Source organism: Rana temporaria, chromosome 6 (genome assembly GCF_905171775.1).
Source record: "Rana temporaria chromosome 6, aRanTem1.1, whole genome shotgun sequence".
Lineage (NCBI taxonomy): Eukaryota > Metazoa > Chordata > Amphibia > Anura > Ranidae > Rana > Rana temporaria.
This window is the reverse complement of record NC_053494.1, coordinates 55627192-55650194: the sequence shown is the minus strand read 5'-3', so window position 1 is coordinate 55650194 and position 23003 is coordinate 55627192. Positions and strand designations below refer to the sequence as shown.

General features: G+C 44.8%; 1 protein-coding gene across 1 annotated transcript in view; it reads left to right on the top strand.

The window, feature by feature from the left end:
• The window catches only part of SDR42E2 (short chain dehydrogenase/reductase family 42E, member 2), a 61987-nt gene extending 60274 nt beyond the window's left edge, over nucleotides 1-1713 (top strand). Inside the window, exon 12 of the mRNA XM_040356838.1 lies at nucleotides 856-1713. Coding sequence (XP_040212772.1) covers nucleotides 856-1065 — 210 coding nt within the window. The 3' untranslated portion in view covers nucleotides 1066-1713. The remainder of the gene's footprint in view (nucleotides 1-855) is intronic.
• The last annotated feature ends 21290 nt before the right edge of the window (nucleotides 1714-23003 follow it).

Here is a 23003-nt window from a genome sequence, read left to right as displayed (position 1 = left end):
ACGTATATCTGTAGTGTTTACTTATCTCTCTCTAAAGCTCTAAGTCCTGTGTCTTTCGCCCACTTCATTCCTCTGTTATCAGCATGATAACGTCTGACAAATTCTCTGACACAGAAGATAAAAGCAGTTGAAAATGTGTGTAGGGTTGTGTGCATAGAGATAGATAAGCAGAGAGCTGGTCTATTTGCAGTACAGCTCTGCAAATTTCTTCATCCCTCTGCCTGTCGAGGGGGGGTGTGCCTTTCCTCCATTTAGCTCACACACAGTGTATGCCCAGACTCCCCTCCCACTTCTGAAACAGGAAGAAAAATTTCTAACACAATGTTTTTTTTTTTACGAAAGGCAAATCCACTTTGCACTACAAATGCAAACTACGAGTGCAAAATGCACTTGAAATTGCACTGAAAGTGCTCTTGGAAGTGCAGTCGCTGTAGATTCGAGGGGGACATACAAGGGGGAAAAAAACAGCATTTTAGCCTGCACATGGTTGGATAATAAAATCAGCAGAGTTTCCCCCCACTTCAAATCTACCCCTCAGATTTACAGCGACTGCACTTCCAAGTGTACTTTCAGTGCAATTTCAAGTGCACTTTGCACTTGTAGTGCAAAGTGGATTTGCCTTTCCTAAATAACCCCCAATGTGCATTTTCTAAAGAATATAGCAAACTGAAAACAGCAGATATACATGTAAAACTTATGTAGGGAGATTTGTTTAATCTCTGTGTATCATCTGAGGCTGTTCACTTCACTGGATATATTTGAGGGATTACATCCACTTTAAGTGACACCTAGTTGAAAAGAGCAGGACTCCATTTTCTCCCTACATGAAATTTAGGCTCTGACCTTTCTCCACAGGTAATGAAAATTGCAGTAATGCACACTTTTCGAATAGACAAGGCTCAGAGGGAACTTGGCTACAACCCAAAGAAATTCTCCTTTGCGGATTCTGTGGATTTTTATATCAGAAGCCGACAGAGTCCAACCCAACAAAAGCTGAATGCTACAAAATTAATGCAAATTTTGCTGTGTGTATTTCTATGTTTGTGCTTGGTTTTACTTTTATAAATCTTTTAGGCAGAGGTATCTAGCTCTAGAACCAAAAGCTGGTTGATAGGCAGCCAAAGAAGGGCATGCTAAGATCTATCCACATTTGGTTTACTAGATCTGAGCTCCTAACTATGGGACATACTGTATATAAAGTGACTAAAAGAATACTTGTGCGCTGCTATGTGTGACAATAGTAATAAGTGAATAAGCTACCATTAAATAGTGAACTCCCTCACTACTAACAAAAATGGGTAAAGATATAAATGGTGCGCTTGTTCAAATAAACATTCAGTGTCAATATATGCACAGTGATCAATCAAACATATATAATCATCAAACTGTAAGAATATAACATATAAATTGTGATTAATTATAAAAATTATAAATAAATAAAGTCAATATTGTGATATTCAACATAACCAGGGAAGAAAATATAATTCCAAGGTATATCCAGTGATTAGAAATGTATATTGCATCCACCGCCACAAATAGATGAAATGGGCGCTCACCTCAAGGGCTGACCGTAAAGGTCAAACAAAGCTTTAATTACCGTATACAAAGGGGTGACTGCAGTGCTGGACACCACACTAACAGCTCCACGATATTGGGTATGACATTCCTAATCCATGATTGACAGACCGCATATATTGACACTGATAGGTAGATTCAGAAAGAGTTAGGCCGGCTTATCGGTAGATAAGCCGACCTAACTCAGAATCTACACCGACTTATGTTTAAGCGTATGCTCAAACAGAGATACGCTTAAACATATCTAAGATACAACGGCTTGCGCCGTCCTATCTTAGATTGCAATATTTTGGATGGCCGCTAGGTGTCGCTTCCATTGCGGTCGGCGTAGAATATGTAAATGAGGAGATACGCCGATTCACGAACGTACGCCCGGCCGACGCAATACTTTTACGCCGTTTATGTAAGAGATAGGCCGCGTAAAGTTAGAGCTAGGCCCTATTGGAATAGTAATGTCAAGTATGGCCGCTGTTCCCGCGTCGAAATTCAATTTTTTTTACGTCGTTTGCGTAAGTCGTCCGTGAATCGGGATTTATGTCGTTTACGTCCACGTCAAAATCAATAGGCCCGTGCGGCGTACTAAGCCGCAATGCACACTGGGAAAACGTAAAAAACGTAAGGTCAAGCACTATTAACATAAAACACGCCCCCCCCCCCCCAACACATTTGAATTGGGTGCCCTTACGCCCGCCGATTTAGGCTACGCCGTCGTAACTTAGCAGGCAAGTACATTGTGAATCATGTACTTGCCTAGCTAACTTACGGCGGCGTAGCCTAAACACACTAAGCTACGGCGCCGCAAGTTTAGGCATAGGTACTTGAATCTACCTACTTATGTTTATTTGAACAAGTGCACCATTTATATCTTTACCCATATAGTGTATATTGCAATGCATACAATGAGAGTAGGTTTGATTTCTCTTTAAAGGTACAGCAGCACACCAGAAGCCCAATATTGCTAAAAACTACAGGCCCCCAAAGTTTTTTCTGAAATAAATCCAACAAAGCAACAATGACAGCTGCCCAGATTCATTTAAGACTAGCAAAAAAAAATCTTAATTCTGTATGCTACAGTATTAACAGTATCCTTTACTGGAATCATCTGAACCAAATAATTTTTCCCTTTTCATGATTTCTATTCATTATAACAAAGCACTCAGTACATGAAATATTATACCTACTACTGTAAAAAATAATATTAAAATAGTCCAAGTGAATCTTAACATGTATGAGGTTAAAGTGGAATTCTAAACTCAAATTATCTAATGTTAAAACTGCTCCCACCCCACTTCCATACCCTATATTTACTACCCTGTAGTAGAAAGATGCGTATACTTACCTATTCTCAGGCCGATCCGGTCCAGGTTACATAACCTCTGTCACCTATCAGCAGCTTCAGAGGAGCGGAGGGACCACATCAGCACTAAGGCACTCCAGCCATTGTCAAAATGCTCTCTGCTCTCCCCTGTAGCTGGCGCTGGATAACACAAGGAGATCACATGACGGGACCAGAGTGGCCTGAAAAATAGATAAGTATATGTATATTTTTTCTACAGGTTAGAAGGTATAGGTGTTAGAAGGGTTGGGAGCAGATTTAGCTAGATTAGATCGTTTTATGCAAAAATTCTGCTTTAACCACTTAACACCCGGACCTTTAGTCAGCTAAATGACTCGGCCCAGTTTTGCGATTCGGCACTGCGTTGCTTTAACCGACAATTGCATGGTCGTGCGACGTGGCTCCCAAACAAAATTGGCGTCCTTTTTTTCCCACAAATAGAGCTTTTTTTGGTGGTATTTGATCACCTCTGCGGTTTTAATTTTTTGCGCTATAAACAAAAATAGAGCAACAATTTTGAAAAAAAATTCAATATTTTTTACTTTTTGCTATAATAAATATCCCCCAAAAATATATAAAAAAAAATGTTTCCTCAGTTTAGGCCGATACGTATTCTTCTACCTATTTTTGGTAAAAAAAAATCGCAACAAGCGTTTATCGGTTGGTTTGCGCAAAATTTATAGCGTTTACAAAATAGGGGATAGTTTTATTGCATTTTTATAAAAAAAATGTTTTTACTACTAATGGCGGCGATCAGCGATTTTTTTCGTGACTGCGACATTATGGCGGACACTTCGGACAATTTTGACACATTTTTGGGACCATTAAAATGCATTGGCCCAGATTCAGGTAGAGCCGCGCAATATTTGCGTGGGCAATAGGCAAAGATTTTGCTCTGCGCCCACGCAAATATTTGGATTTGCCCGCGATTCACGGAGCAGTAGCTCCGTAAATTGCGCCGGGCGCTATGCTAATTAGCCCTGCGTAAGGGCGCCTAATGTAAATGATCCCGCCGGGGGCGGGAATCATTTAAATTAGGCGCGCTCCCGCGCCGAGCGAACAGCGCATGCTCCGTCGGGAAACTTTCCCGACGTGCATTGCGGCAAATGACGTCGCAAGGACGTCATTTGCTTCTAAGTGAACGTGAATGGCGTCCAGCGCCATTCACGAATCACTTACGTAAACGACGTGAAATTTAAATTTCACGAGCGGGAAGGGCGGCTATACTTTAGCATTGGCTGCCCCTACTATGAGAAGGGGCAGCCTTACGCTAAAGTCGCCGTACGGAAACTCCGTACCTTGCATGCGCAGGGCCCGCGCAATTTTTGTGAATCGGTGGTAGTATGCAATTTGCATACTATACGCCGATCACAATGGCCGCGCCCCCTAGCGGCCAACGCAAGAATGCAGCCTGAGATATGAAGGCATAAGGAGGCTTATGCCTGTCATATCCTGGGCTGCAGTCCGCGTAGCGATGTTCCTGAATCAGGGGCATTCGCTACGCGGGAGCAAAACAGCTATTGCGCCGTGCAACCTATGGTTGCGCGGGCGCAATAGCTTTTGAATCTGGGCCACTGTTTACTGTGAAAATGACAATTGCAGTTTGGGAGTTAACCACAACTGGGCGCTGAAGGGGTTATGTATGACCTAATATGTGTTTCTAACTGTAGGGGGGTGTGGCTGTAGGTGTGACGTCATTGATTGTGTATCCTTATAAAAGGGATCACACGATCGATGACGGCGCCACAGTGAAGAACAGGGAATCTGTGTTTACACACAGCTCTCCCTGTTCTTCAGCTCCGGGGACCGATCGTGGGACTTCAGCGGCGATCGGGTCCGCGGCCCCGGTCGCGCGCCCGTGACCCACGGCTGGGCAGTAGCAGAGGACTTACCTGTACATGCATGTGCCCAGCCGTGCCATTCTGCCGACGTAAATGTGCAGGAGGCGGTCCTTAAGCGGTTAATCATCCCAGAAAATACACCTGACTGCATGCGATCCGCAATGACAGAGCCAGGGACGTGGAGCTCTGTGTGTAAACACAGAGCTCCACGTCCTGTCAGGGAGAGAGAAGACCAATGCTGTGTCCCTTGTACATAGGGACACAGCATCCGTCACCTCCCCCATTCACCCCTCTCCACACACAGTTAGAACACACCCAGGATACACATTTAACCCCTTCCTCGCCCCCCTAGTGTTAACCCCTTCCCTGCCAGTCACATTTATACAGTAATCAATGCATTTTTATAGCACTGATCGCTGTATAAATGTGAATGGTCCCAAAAATGTGTCAAAAGTGTCCGATGTGTCCGCCGCAATATCGCAGTCCTGACAAAATTTGCACATCGCCGTATTACTAGTAAAAAAAAAAAAATATCAGAATTCTATCCCCTGTTTTGTAGTCACTATAACTTTTGCGCAAACCAATCACTATACGCTTATTGCGATTTTTTTTTTTTACCAAAAATATGTAGAATACGTATCGGCCTTAACTGAGAAAAAAAAAATATATTTTTTAAAAAAATGGGATATTTATTATAGCAAAAAGTTAAAAATATTTAGCTGGATTCACGTAGGGCGGCGTATGTTTGAGCCGGCGTAGCGTATCGTTTTTACGCTATGCCGCCGTAAGTTAGAGAGGCAAGTGCTGTATTCACAAAGCACTTGCTTTGCGTAAATGTGCCGGTCTAAGCATGCACCGTCCGTGGACATATCCCAGTGTGCATTGCTCCAAAGTACGCCGCAAGGACTTATTGGTTTCAAGCTTTAAGCAAGTTCTTTCTAAATCCCGCGATAACTCGAGACATTGCGGCATCAAGAAAGTGACAGAATACCCGCACACTACCCGATGAATCCATGTACAGGAAGCGGCCAGTAACATAAAGGATTACTAAGGTTCGCCTGCCCCTGACAGTGACTCGAGCTGGGCATCGCTAAGTGAAGAATTGGCTCGGGCGGCTGGACTGCTCTAGTCCTGCAAAGGGAACTGCATTCCTGCTGTGAAAAAAGTGCAGGGACTCCGTTCCCACGCGTTCCTGCAGGACTTGAGCCCTGTCAATAATGATGAAATCTGGTCAACAGTTTCATTAGTTCAAACAAGAGAATGGCTTCATCCCTGGATCTGACTTTGAAAATAAACGAAAAAAAAAACAATATTACATGTATAGTGACCGTGAATTAGCTGCAACCACTTAGTAATGTATTCAAAAATCACTGCGTAAGAAATGTAAAAGAAAAAGATGAGAATGGTGCGTTTATTAAATAATGTGCCATAAAGTAATATACTCAAAGAATGAATATGATGAGTATCCAAACATACAAATAAATAAATGTGAATACAAGTCCAACTAAAGCCCAATGATAGGAGTCAGTTCATATAAAGGTAAAAAGCTCATAGGGATAACTTGATAGAAGAAAAAACTGACAAAACAACAATCCAAACATTGACTGTTAAAATTATGAATTGGCCGCTCACCTTCAACAATGACCCAAGGGTCAAGCAAGGCTCATCTGATAGTCAGATAAGGAATTCTGCTGAGGAAGTCACATGACCGGTGGCGCAACGCGTCGGGTGGAGCCTTGTGCCGTCAGTTCCGGTGGTGTTTTATGGAAGTACGATGAGGAGGCAAGTGTCATTACTCCCATTGCTTTTTACTGCCGTTTTTATTCTTACTTGATGTAAGCAGTTTATTTTACTAAATACATTTACTTTTCATTTGGCAATATTGCACTATGGCTGTTCTTTGTTTCATTTGAGCACCATTTATACAAGAAGTGCCATTCCTTGGAGTGAGCCGTTTCCTCTATATATGGAATTACCCAAGATATTTTGATGCCAAGTTTTGGACGTAGTTCTTCGTCTTCGCCTGGGACTTGGATGCCTTTACAGATCCATCAGCAGGATTCCTTATCTGTCTATCTGATGAGCCTTGTTTGACCCTTGGGTCATTGCTGGAGGTGAGAGGCCAATTCATAAATTTAACAGTTGATGTTTTGTCTGTTAGCCCTATGAGATGTTTACCTTTATATGAACTGACTCCTACCATTGGGCTTCAGTTGGATTTTTATTCACATTTATTTTTTTGTATGTTTGGATACTCATCATATTCATTCTTTGAGTATATTTCTTTATGGAACATTATTGAATAAGCGCATTATACCGCCTTGAACACTGCCACCTCTCCTATTATACTGCCCTCCACTAACCCCCATCCCAATTTACTGCCCTCCACTACCACCCCTCCCATCATACTGCCCTCCACTACCTCCCCTCCCATAATGGTGCCCTCCACTAACCCCCCTCCCATTATACTGCCCTCCACTACCACCCCTCCCATCATACTGCCCTTCGCTACCACCCCTCCCATCATACTGCCCTCCACTACCACCCCTCCCATCATACTGCCCTCCCTCCCATCATACTGCCCTCCACTACCACCCCTTCCATAATGGTGCCCTCCACTAACTCACCCTCCCGTTATACTGCCCTCAACTACCACCCCTCCCATCATACTGCCCCCTCCCTTTATACTGCCCTCCACTGCCCCCCTCTGCTATCACCCCCTTTCATAATACTGCCCCCTACCAAATATACTGCCCTCCACTGCCACCCCTCTCATTTTACATTATACTGCCCCACTCCCATTATACTGCCCTCCACTGCCACCCCTCCCATTTACATTATACTGCCCTCCACTACCACCCCTCCCATTATACTGCCCTCCACTGCCACCTATTCCATTTACACTAACCCCTCCTATTATACTGCCCTCCACTAACCCCCCCATTATACTGCCCTCCACTACCAGTAGTACTAAGGGGGCACTCTGGAGGAGGATGTAAGGGGGCACTCCAGAGGATGTAAATAGGCACTAAGGGGGCACCCCGGTGGATGTAAGGGGGTTCTGACTAAGAATCGCAAGAGTGCCCCCTTTCATCCCCCCTTACAACCTCCAGGGTGCCCCCTTAGTGCCCCTTTACTTCCTCCAGAGTGCCCCCTTACATCCTTCGGAGTGCCCCACCACCAGTGGCTGACAGACTATGAGGAGGTGGTATTGTACTCCTCTTCCTCCTCTCTCCACTACTACCCCCCGCTATACATTCCGCACTCCTCTCCTGTACATATTACCCCCCGCCATACACGCCGCACTCCTCTCTAGTACATTTTACCCACCGCCATACATTCCGCATCCCTCCAGTCATGCTATACATTATACTGCCCTCCACTACCACCCCCTCCTGTCCCAACATACTGCCCTCCACTGCCACCCCTCCTATTATACTGCCCTCCACTGCCACCCCTCCTTTTATACTGCCCTCCACTGCCACCCCTCCTATTATACTGCCCTCCACTGCCACCTCTCCTTTTATACTGCACTCCACTACCACCCCTCCTATTATACTGCCCTCCACTGCCACCTCTCCTATTATACTGCCCTCCACTGCCACCCATCCTATCATACTGCCCTCCACTGCCACTCCTATTATACTGCCCTCCACTGTCATTATACTGCACTCCAATAACCCCCCCTATTATACTGCCCTCCACTACCACCCCCTCCCATCATACTGCCCCCTTCCATTATACCGCCTTGAACACTGCCACCTCTCCTATTATACTGCCCTCCACTAACCCCCATCCCAATTTACTGCCCTCCACTACCACCCCTCCCATCATACTGCCCTCCACTACCACCCCTCCCATAATGGTGCCCTCCACTAACCCCCCTCCCATTATACTGCCCTCCACTACCACCCCTCCCATCATACTGCCCTTCGCTACCACCCCTCCCATCATACTGCCCTCCACTACCACCCCTCCCATCATACTGCCCTCCCTCCCATCATACTGCCCTCCACTACCACCCCTTCCATAATGGTGCCCTCCGCTAACTCCCCTCCCATTATACTGCCCTCAACTACCACCCCTCCCATCATACTGCCCTTCGCTACCACCCCCCCATTATACTGCCCTCCACTACCAGTAGTACTAAGGGGGCACTCTGGAGGAGGATGTAAGGGGGCACTCCAGAGGATGTAAGTAGGCACTAAGGGGGCACCCCGGTGGATGTAAGGGGGTTCTGACTAAGAATCGCAAGAGTGCCCCCTTTCATCCCCCCTTACAACCTCCAGGGTGCCCCCTTAGTGCCCCTTTACTTTCTCCAGAGTGCCCCCTTACATCCTTCGGAGTGCCCCACCACCAGTGGCTGACAGACTATGAGGAGGTGGTATTGTACTCCTCTTCCTCCTCTCTCCACTACTACCCCCGCTATACATTCCGCACTCCTCTCCTGTACATATTACCCCCCGCCATACACGCCGCACTCCTCTCTAGTACATATTACCCACCGCCATACATTCCGCACTCCTCTCCTGTACATATTACCCACCTCCATACACTCCGTACTCCTCTCCTGTACATACTACTCACCACCATACACTCTGCATTCCCTATTTAACATTGCCACATTCTGCACTATATAAGTAATCTCAGACTCTCTTTAACAACACCCCCTTTAAGCCAATATTTAGCGCAATTTAAGACATGTCCACTGTTCACCATGACACGCTTTGCGCGCCATATTGTTGTTCTTCTTGATGTCTAGGGCCCACTTTTGATCTTGTACACAGGCCCGCTGATTTCATGGTATGCCCCTGCCACAAAAATCAGCAAAAAAATATGTCAAAAAATCATCTTTTCACCCTACACAACGCACAGTGATGCATCACAGTGAGTTGTGGTGCAATACAACACAGGTGCATATTGCAACACAGGTGATATTACTGTATATATAATATCTATTTATAATGAATAGCACAGCAGAATACGCTACAGTAAGGGATAGTTTACAAAAGCTGGCTTCCGACATGCTTTGTTAAAGCTCGCTGAACGCCAGTCAAAGCCCCTGTCGCTAAATAAAATGGTTAGCTTACAGTCCTGTTTACACCTTGCTTTAGCTTGGTGCTTCAATGGGGCTTTAGTGGGGCTTTGGTGGGGCTTTGTGGGGCTTCAAGCAAGCTTTGCCATAGATTTATTTGGAGACTTTGAAGATGCTTTGAAGCACCACTAAAGCTACATGCAACGCTGTATTCTGGCCTAGGCCAACAAGGCCCAGGCCTAGGGCAGAACTTTATAGGGGGGCAGCGCGGAAAGAGTCCCCGCCGGTTTGCGCTGTTAGTGTAGCGCCAGTCTTATGAAGCGGACTGGTGGGATGAGAGGCAAATTGGTCTAGTGCCCCCATAAAATGGCCGCACTTCTTCCAGTATGCGGGCTTCCGGCATTCCCGCAACTGTGGGGGGGGGGGGGGGGGCGCTGATTCTAATTTTGACTGTCCTATCATCCTGGACCACAAACCTTCCTCACTCTGCTATATGTTTTCTGCTGCACCATTGGCATAGTTATATCTTCTAAGTCTTCTCCATAAAATTAGCAGAAATTTTTGCTTAAAGTAGAACTATAGGCAACACTTTTTTTTTTTCATTTTGGATAGAGTAAGGGAGGGTTATAGCCCTTGTCAGTTTATATTTTACCATCCCTGTACCATTGCAGAGATATTCCTGCCCCGTAGCCAAACAGGAAGTGAGAGGAAGTCTATGCAAATTAAGGGAATCCATTGCCCCCAAGCCCTCAGAACTAGTACATTTCAGGGCAGGTCTTAAACAGAAATGGGTGTGGCATTAACAGAAAGGGGTGGGTCATATTTAAATTAGGGGGTGCACGAGTTTAGTCAGGCCTAGGGCAGCACAAAACCTAAATACACTACTGGCTACATGGGGTATAATTTTTGAAGCAAAGATAAAGAGAAGCAAAGCAATAGAAAAATGTAAACAGGACTGTAAGTTAACCATTTTATTTAGTGACAGGAGCATTGACTAGTGTTCAGAGAGCTTTAACAAAGCCTGTCCGAAGCCTTGTATTGAAGTTAGTGTAAACTAGCTGTAAATGTGTGTTGAAGCCAAAGCAAGTGTAAATGAGCCCTAACACTTGCGGTACTACAATGCAACTGTGTGAATCCAGTTACCACGAAATAAAAAAAATTAATACATTTATATTGATAAACCCTGCTGATCATTTGGTCAAACAGTGAGATGGAACTTGGAATGTCTGCACTAGCTATTGCTGTAAGTGTAAAAAATGAATTAAAAACTGCTGTCACAAGTGTAAAAATATGGCATGTTCATAATAAAACTTGAATTCCCTTACAGCACAAAATACCTTCAGTGTAGGTTTAAATCTGATTGCTGCAAGGAAATTCAGACACTTTGATATATGCAACCTATTGTCTGTCTGAGATGAAAAGAAAATATAATCTCAAAACAAAATTTAGTATAGCATAGTATTTTTTTTACAACTGCAAATGATTTGTGTGATTTACCTGATATTTACGGTATTTGAAAACCAAGGTTAGAATAAATACACAAATTCTGTGAAATAGCAAATATTCTGCAGTTATACATTGTGTCATTATTGTTGTTGTTGCAAACAAATTTAGCCACAGGCTGAGTAAGATGGATGTTACTGCTGTAATAAACAGATGTTGTTTAATGAAGAAAATAAAACTATTTTTCTAACTGTTACAAACTGCCTTTTTTTCTGTTATGCCTCATACACACAATCGCGATTCCCGAAGAGAAAAGTGCGTTGTGAGCTTTTTGTCCCAAATTGCAACCGTGTGTATGCTCCATCGCACTTTTTCTGTGAAAATTCCTGCCAAGAAAAGATTGAAAGCAGGATCTCAATTTTGGTGACAGGAAAAATTCCTATCGGGAATCGCGATCGTCTGTATGCAATTACGACGTGAAATAACCTGCGCATTCTTATGTAGCGCTCACCCCCGAAGGAGCTGCTGGTTGATTTTGGGATCGGCCTGCTAAGTTACCCTGGCGGTGTCTAGGGGTGCAATTGTGAGAACAGTGGTAGTGAGCGAAGGTCCAGACAGCCAATAAAAGGGTTTTCAATGCTTTATTGCCCAGGCCAAACACGGCCAACATCAACACGTATTAGGAAGGTCAAGGTTGATGAAGGAAAGAGAAGAGAACCTTGCGGTATCAGGCCTGGATGTTGAATGGAGCAATCAATACTGCTCTGTATAGTACCAATTGTAGTAAGTCGCCACTCTGCTCGGAGTGGGTAAAGTGCCCCCGGACAGACCCCTATAATAGGCCTGGCAGCCGAAGCGTCACTCTGAACTAGCTGGGAGGAACAGGTCTCTTTCACAGACCCGGCTCTAGGGCCTCTGCCACAGGCCAGTTTCAATAAAGGACTTAGGTGAATAAAGAGAGCGAATCCTCCCAGTTGACTTTTCCTATATGGGCCCCCCGGATGACAGCAAGCATACCTGTCAGTGGTCCAGATGCCCGATCCCAGACTGGGATCCTCTCAACAAGTCATGGGACCCAGTGGAAGACTGGGGTCCCCTTTCTCCTCAGGATGAGGTTCAATACAGCTGCCAGCTTTGGCCAGGTGGGCCGTGCTGGCGGGGTCCATGGATGCGCGTACCCTGAAGGTGGATACCGCACCTGGAACGGGGACCCCGCGAAGATTTTTCAACACATGACCCCTGTCACAGATATACTCTCCCCCAGCATGCCCCGCAAGGGAAAACTCCTCCAATTGGCTTCTGGGGAAAACTTGCTCTGCCAGAACCCCTCTGGCGCCAACTGCCGGCAAGGGGTGGTATTGCACCCCTTGACCACAGACTGACCCAGTGGAAATTTCTGGGATGACAGAAGTCCCAAATTTAGACAAACACGAATGGGAGCAAAGTAACTCTCCCATTCCCACTAACTTTAGCGTAGCGCCCTTGATGAAAGCAAGGGGGCGCTAGACTTAGAATCAAGTACGAGACAAAATCGTTCGGTCTGGTAAAACTAGCGTTCATAATGGAGATAGCACATTTGTCGCGCTGTAACGGACTGAAGCACGAAGACTGAAAAGCGCAAATCGTCTCTCACCAAACTTTTGCTCACACGAGATTAGCAAAAGCAGCCCAAAGGGTGGTGCCCTTCATTTGAAACTTCCCTTTTCTAGTGCCGTCGTAAGTGTTGTACGTCACCGCATTCTTGACGGTCGGAACTTCGTCCAAGATTAGTGTGATCGTGTGTATGCAAGACAAATTTCAGCCGTTTTCCTGCTGGAAAAAAATATTTTTTCTTGTCGGAAATCGCGATTATGTGTACGAGGCATTAGGCTATGAAATGCATGTAATCTACACAACTTCCAAACAAGGTGACATTATATTATTGTTTAAAGTGGAACTCCATCCGAAAGATAATTCTAAAAATATTGGGTTTGAGTCTCTGTTCCTCATGTTGTTTTTACCCCCACTAGTGATATTTCTTTGCCTTCCCATCCTAATCTTGTCACAGCGACTAGAATTGATGGGACAGAGAAAGTAACTAAAACCCTTTTTTGTGATAGAATGGGAAGGGTCTTACATTTAACAAAAGTCTGGACTTCCACTTTTAATAAAAATGTACAAGTGTAAGTTTCTTAAATTTGCAAAATAAAGGATAAACACAAATAGATGAGCCTCATTCTATGGTGGACACTGTAAAAATTAGGAAAACATAATTCCAGAATAAACGGTTCAATGCACTAAAGCTGGCAATGCACACAAAGAAATATTCCTGATTCATCCATATGAAGATAAACCAATCTCCCACTGCTGGATATTGTACTCTAAAGCCCTGTACACACGATCGGTTTGTTTGATGAAAACGGACCGATGGACCGTTTTCATCGGACGAACCGATCGTGTGTGGGCCCCATCGGTTTTTTATCCATCTGTGAAAAAAAATAGAACCTGTTTTAAATGTTTCTTATGGTTAAAAAAACTATAGAAAAAAACGATCATCTGGGGGGAAATCCATCGGTCAAAAAAACATGCATGCTCAGAATCAAGTTGACGCATGCTCGGAAGCATTGAACTTAATTTTTCTCAGCACGTCGTAGTGTTTTACGTCACCGCGTTGGACACGATCAAATTTTTAACCGATGGTGTGTAGGCAAGACTGATGAAAGTCAGCTTCATCAGATATCCGATGAAAAAATCCATCGGATTAGATTCCATCAGATATCCGATCGTGTGTACAGGGCTGAAGATTGAATGCAGCCAATTGGCTGCAGTCCCTGTTTGGCCAACTTTTTTACACCTCCTCCTTTAATTTCCCAATCAAATTTTGTTTAGCTGGGAAGTTTTGACAGGGCCCCTCACTGTTTGAATTTGGCTGATTCACAGGAATGAATTGGAAGGACCTCCAGGTAAGAAACTTTGCAGTAGAGGCACAAACAATGATTTGCTTAAAGTGGACCTTGAAGTAAAATGCATGAATGCCTTCTTGCAAGATTTCAGTTCTGTATTCCCCAGGATCTAGCCAGAGGGAGTGCAATACCACCCTTGCCTAAACACTGCGAGTGGAAGACAAGAGTGAGGCAAGTATAAACCCTTTTCCTTTACAGGTATATATTGCGCCTACTTACGGTGCGTGATAGGTGAAGTATGAGGGAGCCCAGACAGCACTTTACAGAAAGACATTTTTTAGAAAAATTAAGAACATTAGGTAGAAATGTTTTGCACACATTGTATACAGTAAATAAAATAATAATAATAAACAGTCACTTCCCCTAAGGCCCCGTACACACGAGAGGATCGATCCGCTGAAATTGATCCGCGAATCGGTTTCAGCGGATAGATCCGCTGGTGTGTACGATCCAGCGGATATTTATCCGCGGATATATTTCGGGCCGACCGATTTCCAGCGGATAAAAATTTCTTAGCATGCTAAGAAATCTATCCGCTGGAGCCGATCCGGTGGTCCGTACAGACTCACCGGATCGATCCGTCCGAACCCATCCCTCGCATGCGTCGTAATGATTTGACGCATGCGTGGAATTCCTTATATGACAGCGTCGCGCACGTCGCGTCATCGCAATGGGAATTCGGCGCGGATTTCGATCCAATGGTGTGTACACTCCATCGGATCAAAATCCTCAGAGGATTTATCCGCGGAAACAGTCCGGAGGACCGTATCCGCGGATAAATCCTATCGTGTGTACTAGGCATAAAGCAGCCAGCATGACTAGCCAATCGAGTAAGGCAGTTTGTTCCTGCCAGCGTCCCCTTTTGTCCACACACTATGCTACCAATTTTGCAATATTGAAGACACAATGAGATACAGTAGCAAAAACTATTTGCATTCTCTATAAGAGTATAAGTCCTAAAACTAGCATAAAACTAGGAGTGCCAAGCACATTCCCTAATATCCTGATATTCAGTATACATGTAGCAGTTGGTTGCTACTAGTAACTAACATCCACCATATCACCCTGCTGCCAGACCTTAATCTATTACTAATGGCGTCCCTAGGGGGGGGGGGCAGAGGGGTCCCTGACCCCCCCAACATTATGCTGTGCCCCACCATTTTATTTAATTTTTTTTGTATTTTGCTCGGCCGCCGCTGGAGTAACACAATCTCTCCTGAGAGGGAGAGCGTCCCCAGTCAGCTCTGCGGATGATTCCTCCCCCTCCCTCTGCTCGCTGACACTGCATAATGCGAGCGCTCACACAACCGCAGCCGTCCGATCTGCTCCTTCCCCTGCATCCTCATTGGCACGGAGAAGAGCGAGTTGCAGGAAGGACTCTAGGAGCACTGTGTGGGGGGGGGGGGCCCAAGCCTTCATCTCAGTTACTGAAAAAACAGACTGATTTCTCCCATCCTTAGGACAGGAGAACCAGCCTGTAAATTCCGAGAGTGGTGACTACAAGCTGATGGCGGCACCACGGAGGGGGGCATGACGGCGGCACCACAGAGGGGGGCATGATGGCGGCACCACAGAGGGGGGCATGACGGCGGCAGAAAGGAGGGGGGCATGACGGCGGCAGAAAGGAGTGGGGACACAGCGGCAGCACGGAGGGGGACATGACGGCAGCAGGACGGAGGGGGGCATGATGGCGGCAGCAAGGAGGGGGGCATGACGGCGGCAGCAAGGAGCGGGGACACAGCGGCAGCATGGAAAAAGTTGGCAGCACGGAGGGGGAATGGAGGAGGATACAAGGACAGTCAGTGGTGATCGGTGCTTGTAACTCCCCCACCGCACTGATCACCCTGACTGTCCAGGTATCGGGTGAAGCATCGGAGCATTTGCACCCAGTACAAGTACTCGGGCAAATGCTCGGTATCGGTCCCGATACCGATACTAGCATCGGTATCGGGACAACCCTAGTTATATTCCTTCCCCAACCTCCAACCCATTGCATTTGTATTCATAGTTCGTTTGCATCCATAAATGACAGGAGAGACGTTGGCAAAGTCTTTCAGATTCAGTTTTAGCGCTAAAATTGTCCGTAAGAAAAAGAAACCTTTATATTTCAAGTATTAATCTGAATTTTTTCTCTCCTGAACCTTTATCAAAACAAATTTTCAGTGTGGTATGGCACAGACGAACTTCCAACCAGATGAACAGTCTTCATCTCTGTTCCAGAATCCTCTCCAATTTCGCTCCACCAAGATTCTGGAAGTGAAACACAAAGGCAGAATCAAATTCTTATCCATAATATCTCATAACACAGGAATTTAGTGTTCCTGACTTCTGAACAAATTATCAAAACACCCTGCTTCCTCTAGGATGAACCTATTCTAAAATGGATCCCCATGGTACAAGCAAAAATATAAAATAATAAAAAAAATGAATTTGAACGTTGCTTCTCAAAAATTCAAAATTTTAAGCATTAAAAAAAAAAAATGCATTATCTGTACTCTAAGGCCCGGTACACATGGGTAAACATGTACAATGAAACCGGTCCGTCGGACCGTTTTCACCGTACATGTCTGCCCGGGGACTTCTGTACGATGGCTGTACTAACCATCGTACAGAAGTCTGCGCGTAAACAATACGCGGGGCGTGTCCGCGCCGTCGCCGTGACGATGACGCGGCGATGACGTGGCGACGTGGGCGGGCCTGCCTTTTAAATGCTTCCACGCATGCGTCGAAGTCATTCGACGCATGCGAGGGACGACGGGCGCTCGGACATGTACGGTAGGTCTGTACTGACGACCATACATGTCCGAGCGGGCAGGATTCCAGCGGACGGTTTTAAAACAAGTCCAGGAATATTTGCCCGCTGGGAAAAGGCCCTGCGGGCAAATGTTTGCTGGAATTCTGCCCGCTCGCGCCTACACATGACCGAACATGTATGCTGAAACTGGCCCGTGGACCAGTTTCAGCATACATGTTTGGTCGTGTGTACGGGGCCTTAGATCTATGCACTACTCTCCCTTTCAGGTGGATAAATCCTAACAATTTTTCCACCTTAACAAAACAAAAATTAAATAGATGAAACACTAGTAACAAACAAATGAAAAAAAAAATAATAATTGAAAAATTAAAAAAAAAAAAAATAATTAATAATGAAAAAAAATGTTTTAATAAAAAAAAAATAATAATAATAATAATAAAAAAAATCAAAATATTAGAAATAATAAAATAAAAAATGAACAATAAAAAAATTACAAAATTAATTTAAAAAAATTATACAAAAAATTATGGAAAAAAAATAAAATCTGGCCATCAACAACACGGCAAGAGAACCACCATCAAACAATGACAAACACTCAACTTTTAATTAAAGACATCCATGGACTTTTCTCCTGAGAAGAGTAAAGCCCCGTACACACGGTCGGATTTTCGGCCAACCAACTTCAAAATCCGGCACTTTTCAAATTTCTCCGACCGTGTGTACGTTCCATCGGACCAACTTTTTTGGCTTCAATCGGACAAAAAGTTGGGTCTGTGAACGGACCAACTTTCTGTTCTGAAAAGTCCGATTGTGCAAAGTGCGACCGTGTGTACAGAAAACCATCGGACTTTTCAAAAAAAGCTAAATGCGCATGCCCCGAAATAAAGAGCACCCGGAAGCCAGCTGTCTAGTAAAACTAGCGTTCGTATTCGAAAATGCTCATTCGTCACGCGGCAAGTTTCGAAATCTCAAATAGCAGCGCATATTCTTTTTTTCTTTATAATGTCCTAATATGTACATCTGCTCAACTGGTGATTGGGATTAAAAACAAATGTATTTACTTTGGATTAGTGTATTTTCTGGATATGAATCCAGCCTTTTTTTTCATATTTATTTGAAATTCCAAACCAAAAAATATCCACAATTCTTTATGCTGGGCAAAGTAATAACTACTCTATTTATGTCCCTTCAATTTTAGCAAAGGGCCTGCCTACTCACAAACTTAAATTTGACTTTCCACACATAATCCACAAGTTTTTAGCATCATCATTTTATTTTGCAAAAAATGGGAAAAATAATAACAGATCCAAATACAAAACAACAGGAAGGCAGCAATTGAAGAACTGGTTGACTTGGCAAAGCCTCTGTACCCCAGGGCATACATAAATTAGGTTAGAATCTCCAAACTTGGGTACCTGAGCATTAACTAAAATATAAGGAGCCCAAGAAGATTGTGGTCTCCAAAAGATGGGGAGCAGCAGCAGCAGACATATATGTGCCCAGGCTGTGGTACTTCAACAGGCTGATATTTCTGCATACCAAACTGGCCAACACTCTCCACACTTCACACCTCATCAGCTGAAGCGTTATCATTTTTAACACTCCCACCACAATACAAAAAACAATAATATATTAAAAATAAAGATTTTATGCCATAATTCGAGCATTTTTTGTTAAGCCAAACAAAAAAATACATACTCAACTACAAATAATAGCAAAAATATGTTCAAAATCATAGATATTTCAATATAAATTAGTATCCCCTAAAATCGGGGCTCTGAGTTGGCCACTGACCCCCATGCTGCTGTGGTGGGTTGGCTTGCTGGGGTGGGTTGGCTTGCTGGGGTGGGTGGGCTTGCTGGGGTGGGTGGGCTTGCTGGGGTGGGTAGGTTGGCTGGGGTGGGTAGGTTGGCTGGTGTGGCTCGGCTTGCTGGGGTGGGTAGGTTGGCTGGGGTGGGTAGGTTGGCTGGTGTGGCTCGGCTTGCTGGGGTGGGTGGGCTTGCTGGGGTGGGTAGGTTGGCTGGGGTGGGTAGGTTGGCTGGTGTGGCTCGGCTTGCTGGGGTGGGTGGGCGTGCTGGGGGGGGTAGGTTGGCTGGGGTGGGTAGGTTGGCTGGTGTGGCTCGGCTTGCTGGGGTGGGTGGGATTGCTGGGGTGGGTAGGTTGCCTGGGGTGGGTAGGTTGGCTGGTGTGGGTAGGCTGGCTGGTGTGGGTAGGTTGGCTGGTGTGGGTAGGCTGGGTGTGCTTGGAAGCTTGTCTGGGGTTGGTAGGCTGTCTGTTGTTGGTAGGCCTGTTGTACATTGGCTGGAGGTGTGTGATCTATATCACAGACATGGGAATTAGGGTTTAGCTCCCGTTTCCTGGCCTTGCTAAGGAGCTGGACCATGATCCCCTCACATAGCTCCCTTTGATCGGCATCAATTTCCCGTAGTTTGTTTGCTATAAAACAGCCAAACCCTTCTGCACTATCGGGTGCTGTGGTGATGACCGATGTGGCCCTACTTAGAAATTCAGCCGTGGCATCATCCAGATGTTGCCTCTTCTTGGCCCTTTTCCTAGGAGGGTTCAGTGTAGGGATTCTACATTGTGTGGACTGTCTGCTGGGCCCAGCCTCTTCTTGGCTGGCAACGTCCTGTGTCTGAAAAAGGAGCATCATTTTTTTTTCTTGCCATCATAACAACACATTAACATCATAGTCAGGGGCGTACCTAGAGCATTTGGCACCCGGGGCAGATCCAATATCTGGCACCCCCCCCCCCACACGTTAAAATGTAAAAACACCCCACTGTGCCCCCTGCATACCTCTGCATCCTTCAATATCATTTTTTTACTACTGTGTACCCCTCTCCACAACTGCACGTCTGGACCCCTTTACATAACACAGCACCCTACACCTCTGGACCCCTTTACATTACACAGCACCCTACAACTCTGGTCATGTCACCCCCCTAGCAACGCCACTGATCATAGTATATCTGAATGCACATATTTTCAGGAATACTATACCTGTGTCAAGCTGAGCTCCTCCTCCTCCTCCTCCTCCTCCTCCTCCTCATCCTGAGTTGGTTCAGCCTCAGTATCTGTGGCCTCTGCTGATGCGGATGCAAGTGTGGACAGATGTTTTCTTGGCTCTGTTTGGTCCTTTAAAAACATCAGGCTGCTGAAGTACCATAGCTTGGGCACATAAACATCATCTGCTGCCGCTCCCGATCTTTTTGAACACTCAATCTTCTTGAGCTCCCTCTTAAAAGTGCTCCTCAGGCTCCCAATTTTTGCTTTTATTTGGGTCTCGTTGGCCCTGGGGTACACAGTCTTTGCTTCTGCCACCAGTTCATCAATTGCTGCCTGCCTTTTATTTTTATTGGAGTAGTCTTTATTGGTGACCTGCCACAGACATGTGTGTGATCTATAGAGATCAATAAAAGCAGTGATGAATGCTTTGGAATTAAGCTTTCCACCCTTTGCTTTCGGCATTTTTTGGATGAGATATCTGCAATAAAGGATACAATACGACCAATAAGTGCTTGCTGTAACTTCCTAACCTGCTTATACAATCTCTGTTTGCTCTAAGCTAAATCATGCAGTAACCACTAGTGTCCCAATGTATTCACCTACCTTCGTTCCGCGTAGACCTTCGGCTGCACGTAGAGTCGTTCCGTTAGGTTCGTGCATGCGTCCGTGACATCGAGCGCTCGTTCTTGATTTATATAGCCTACGCATGCGTGAAGCTTCGCTCTACGTGCGTCATGACGCTGGGGCGGGACCACAATCCTTTTTCTTCATGCGACATTCTGGGATGTGTGAGGGAGAATGTGATGGCGGAACCCACGAAAACGAATAGGCCCCGCAGTGGAGGCGTTTATAGAAAACACAAGGCCACCCCCATGAGCAAGGGGGAGATGGTGGAGATGGTTCGCATCTTTGAGAAGTACGATTACGATTGTAAACTCGAAAATTATGATAGGCCCAACAGCCATAAAGACTGGGTTCTGGAGAAGGTCCTCGCGGTATTGGAAGGAGATTATGGTATCCAACGAACGAAAGACCAAATCCGCAAACGATGGTCAGATTTGAAGCACAGAGAGCAAGAAAATTTAGAAGCCATTCACCGCACCATTATCAAAAGAAGTAAGTACATGTAATTTGAGAATTATTTGTCTGTACATTATAGATGGATGAAATTTAATGATTTCTTTTTCTGGTGGGGCCTACAGAAGAAGTTAATGGAAGTTTAAAAGCAGTTCATTACAATTGTAAAGTTTTTATTATGTCTTGGCTACTTTTGGCAAATCCTTAATATACTGTATTCTAATTTTTTCAACAGGACAAAGGCACAGAGAAAGACACCACAGGGGACAAAGGGAGGCTTCCCTTGGCCGGGCTCCAACAGGGGAGAGAACAGGGGAGACAACATGCCCCAAATCTGCCCCAAAACGTAAGTTAATAAAAATGCTTATGTGCTTTTGCCAGTGACAGGGGTGTTTAGAGATAGGACAAACGCCATGGTGTCAGGACTGAACTTAAGGGGTACATTACACTTTATGTTAGATGCGTGGCTCATCACTGACCATTAATGACGCATTTACAGGGTAGAGATGGGTAGAGGAGAGGCCCTGGGGATCCGAGTCACACAGAGTCACGCCTGCTAGATTTCACATCATATAAACCATATTGCCATAGCAAACAAGAGTGATGGGTGCCATCTGCCTGAGTTGTTTAATGTGGCCTAGATATAGACATGTCTTCATACATTTTATATGACATCATACTCCTGTTCCCTAGCATTGCGTTTATTGTAATAATGCATAGTGTAGTACACTAGTGTGGCGCAAACTGGTTCACCAGGGCAAGGTTGGTGGACTTTAAAAGCAGCACATGTGATTATGTTAATATAATGTAATTTTGGCAAGGATTCATAGATGATTTATTCTTTCATTTTAGAGGATTGTGAGTGTGCTCAACACCAACCTTTGCAGGATTTGGAGGATAGTGCCGGACCCAGCAAAGAGCCACCAGTCGACAGCACATCCCCAGACACCAGATATGCTGAGGGTGAAGGAGTGCAAGAAATGCAAGATGAGCCTTCGGAGGTTGTTGTTTGCCCCAGTAAGTTTTTGGAACATGTGCTTTGCAAAATCAACACCTGTTTTTTTTTTCTAGGTCCACACCACACACGCCTACACCACAATAGCAAATTATTTAGTGTATTCAACATTTGAGCATGTAGAAGGGAGAGGTGGCAGTGGTGTTTAGGTAGATGCATTTGAAGACACATGGATATGCACCTGGCCCAAGATTTACAGAGTATTATCTGTAGTGTGTACATTCACTAGTAGTGTAGGTGTATTATGAAGATGAAAAAGGTTGTTAGGACTAATTGAGTGTCTAGGTAAGTATTTCAAGAAAATAGACCCCATTGTAAAATTTTGCTTTATTTTGGGATTGCCTCAGTCACTTCACCATCAAACACATAATAAATTTTTGTCTTTTTCCAAGGCCACCAACTACCAGGATGCACTATTGGTCGGATCAGTGCTGATATGCTGCAGGCAATGACAGAGCTGGAAAATCTCAAGGAGGCTGCCACTGGTGTTCAGAGACGAATCCGGGATTATTACGACCTGTTAGCAAAATTTTAGTTTTTTTCTATCGTTGTTTTATAATTACAAATGTTCCCTCGTGTTCAAGGTTTTATCATGGAAATATTTGTAATTAGCCTTGTTTGCACATGCTCAGTTTGTGATAATTCAAAGAATTTGCACTAATTCTATTTGCACTACGCACATTTTGTAAAATCTGACTTTTTTCTCCAAAAAAAAAGTTTTAATGGTTGGTCATTACCACAAAATGACTATCTTTATGTGTGATTTCAGGGTCTCAGCTGAGTGTTTATCCACTCTTCTTCTCCTGGTGCCTACAAATGTCATTTTGTAATATTTTAAGGGCTTGACCTTAAAATCAGACAAAAATGCACATATAGAAATGCCCAATGTATCGAGGCCAAAAGTGGAACAACTTGTCATTCTGACCCTGGGATTGCACCAGGAGAAGGAGAGTTGCTAAAGACTGTGCTAAGGGT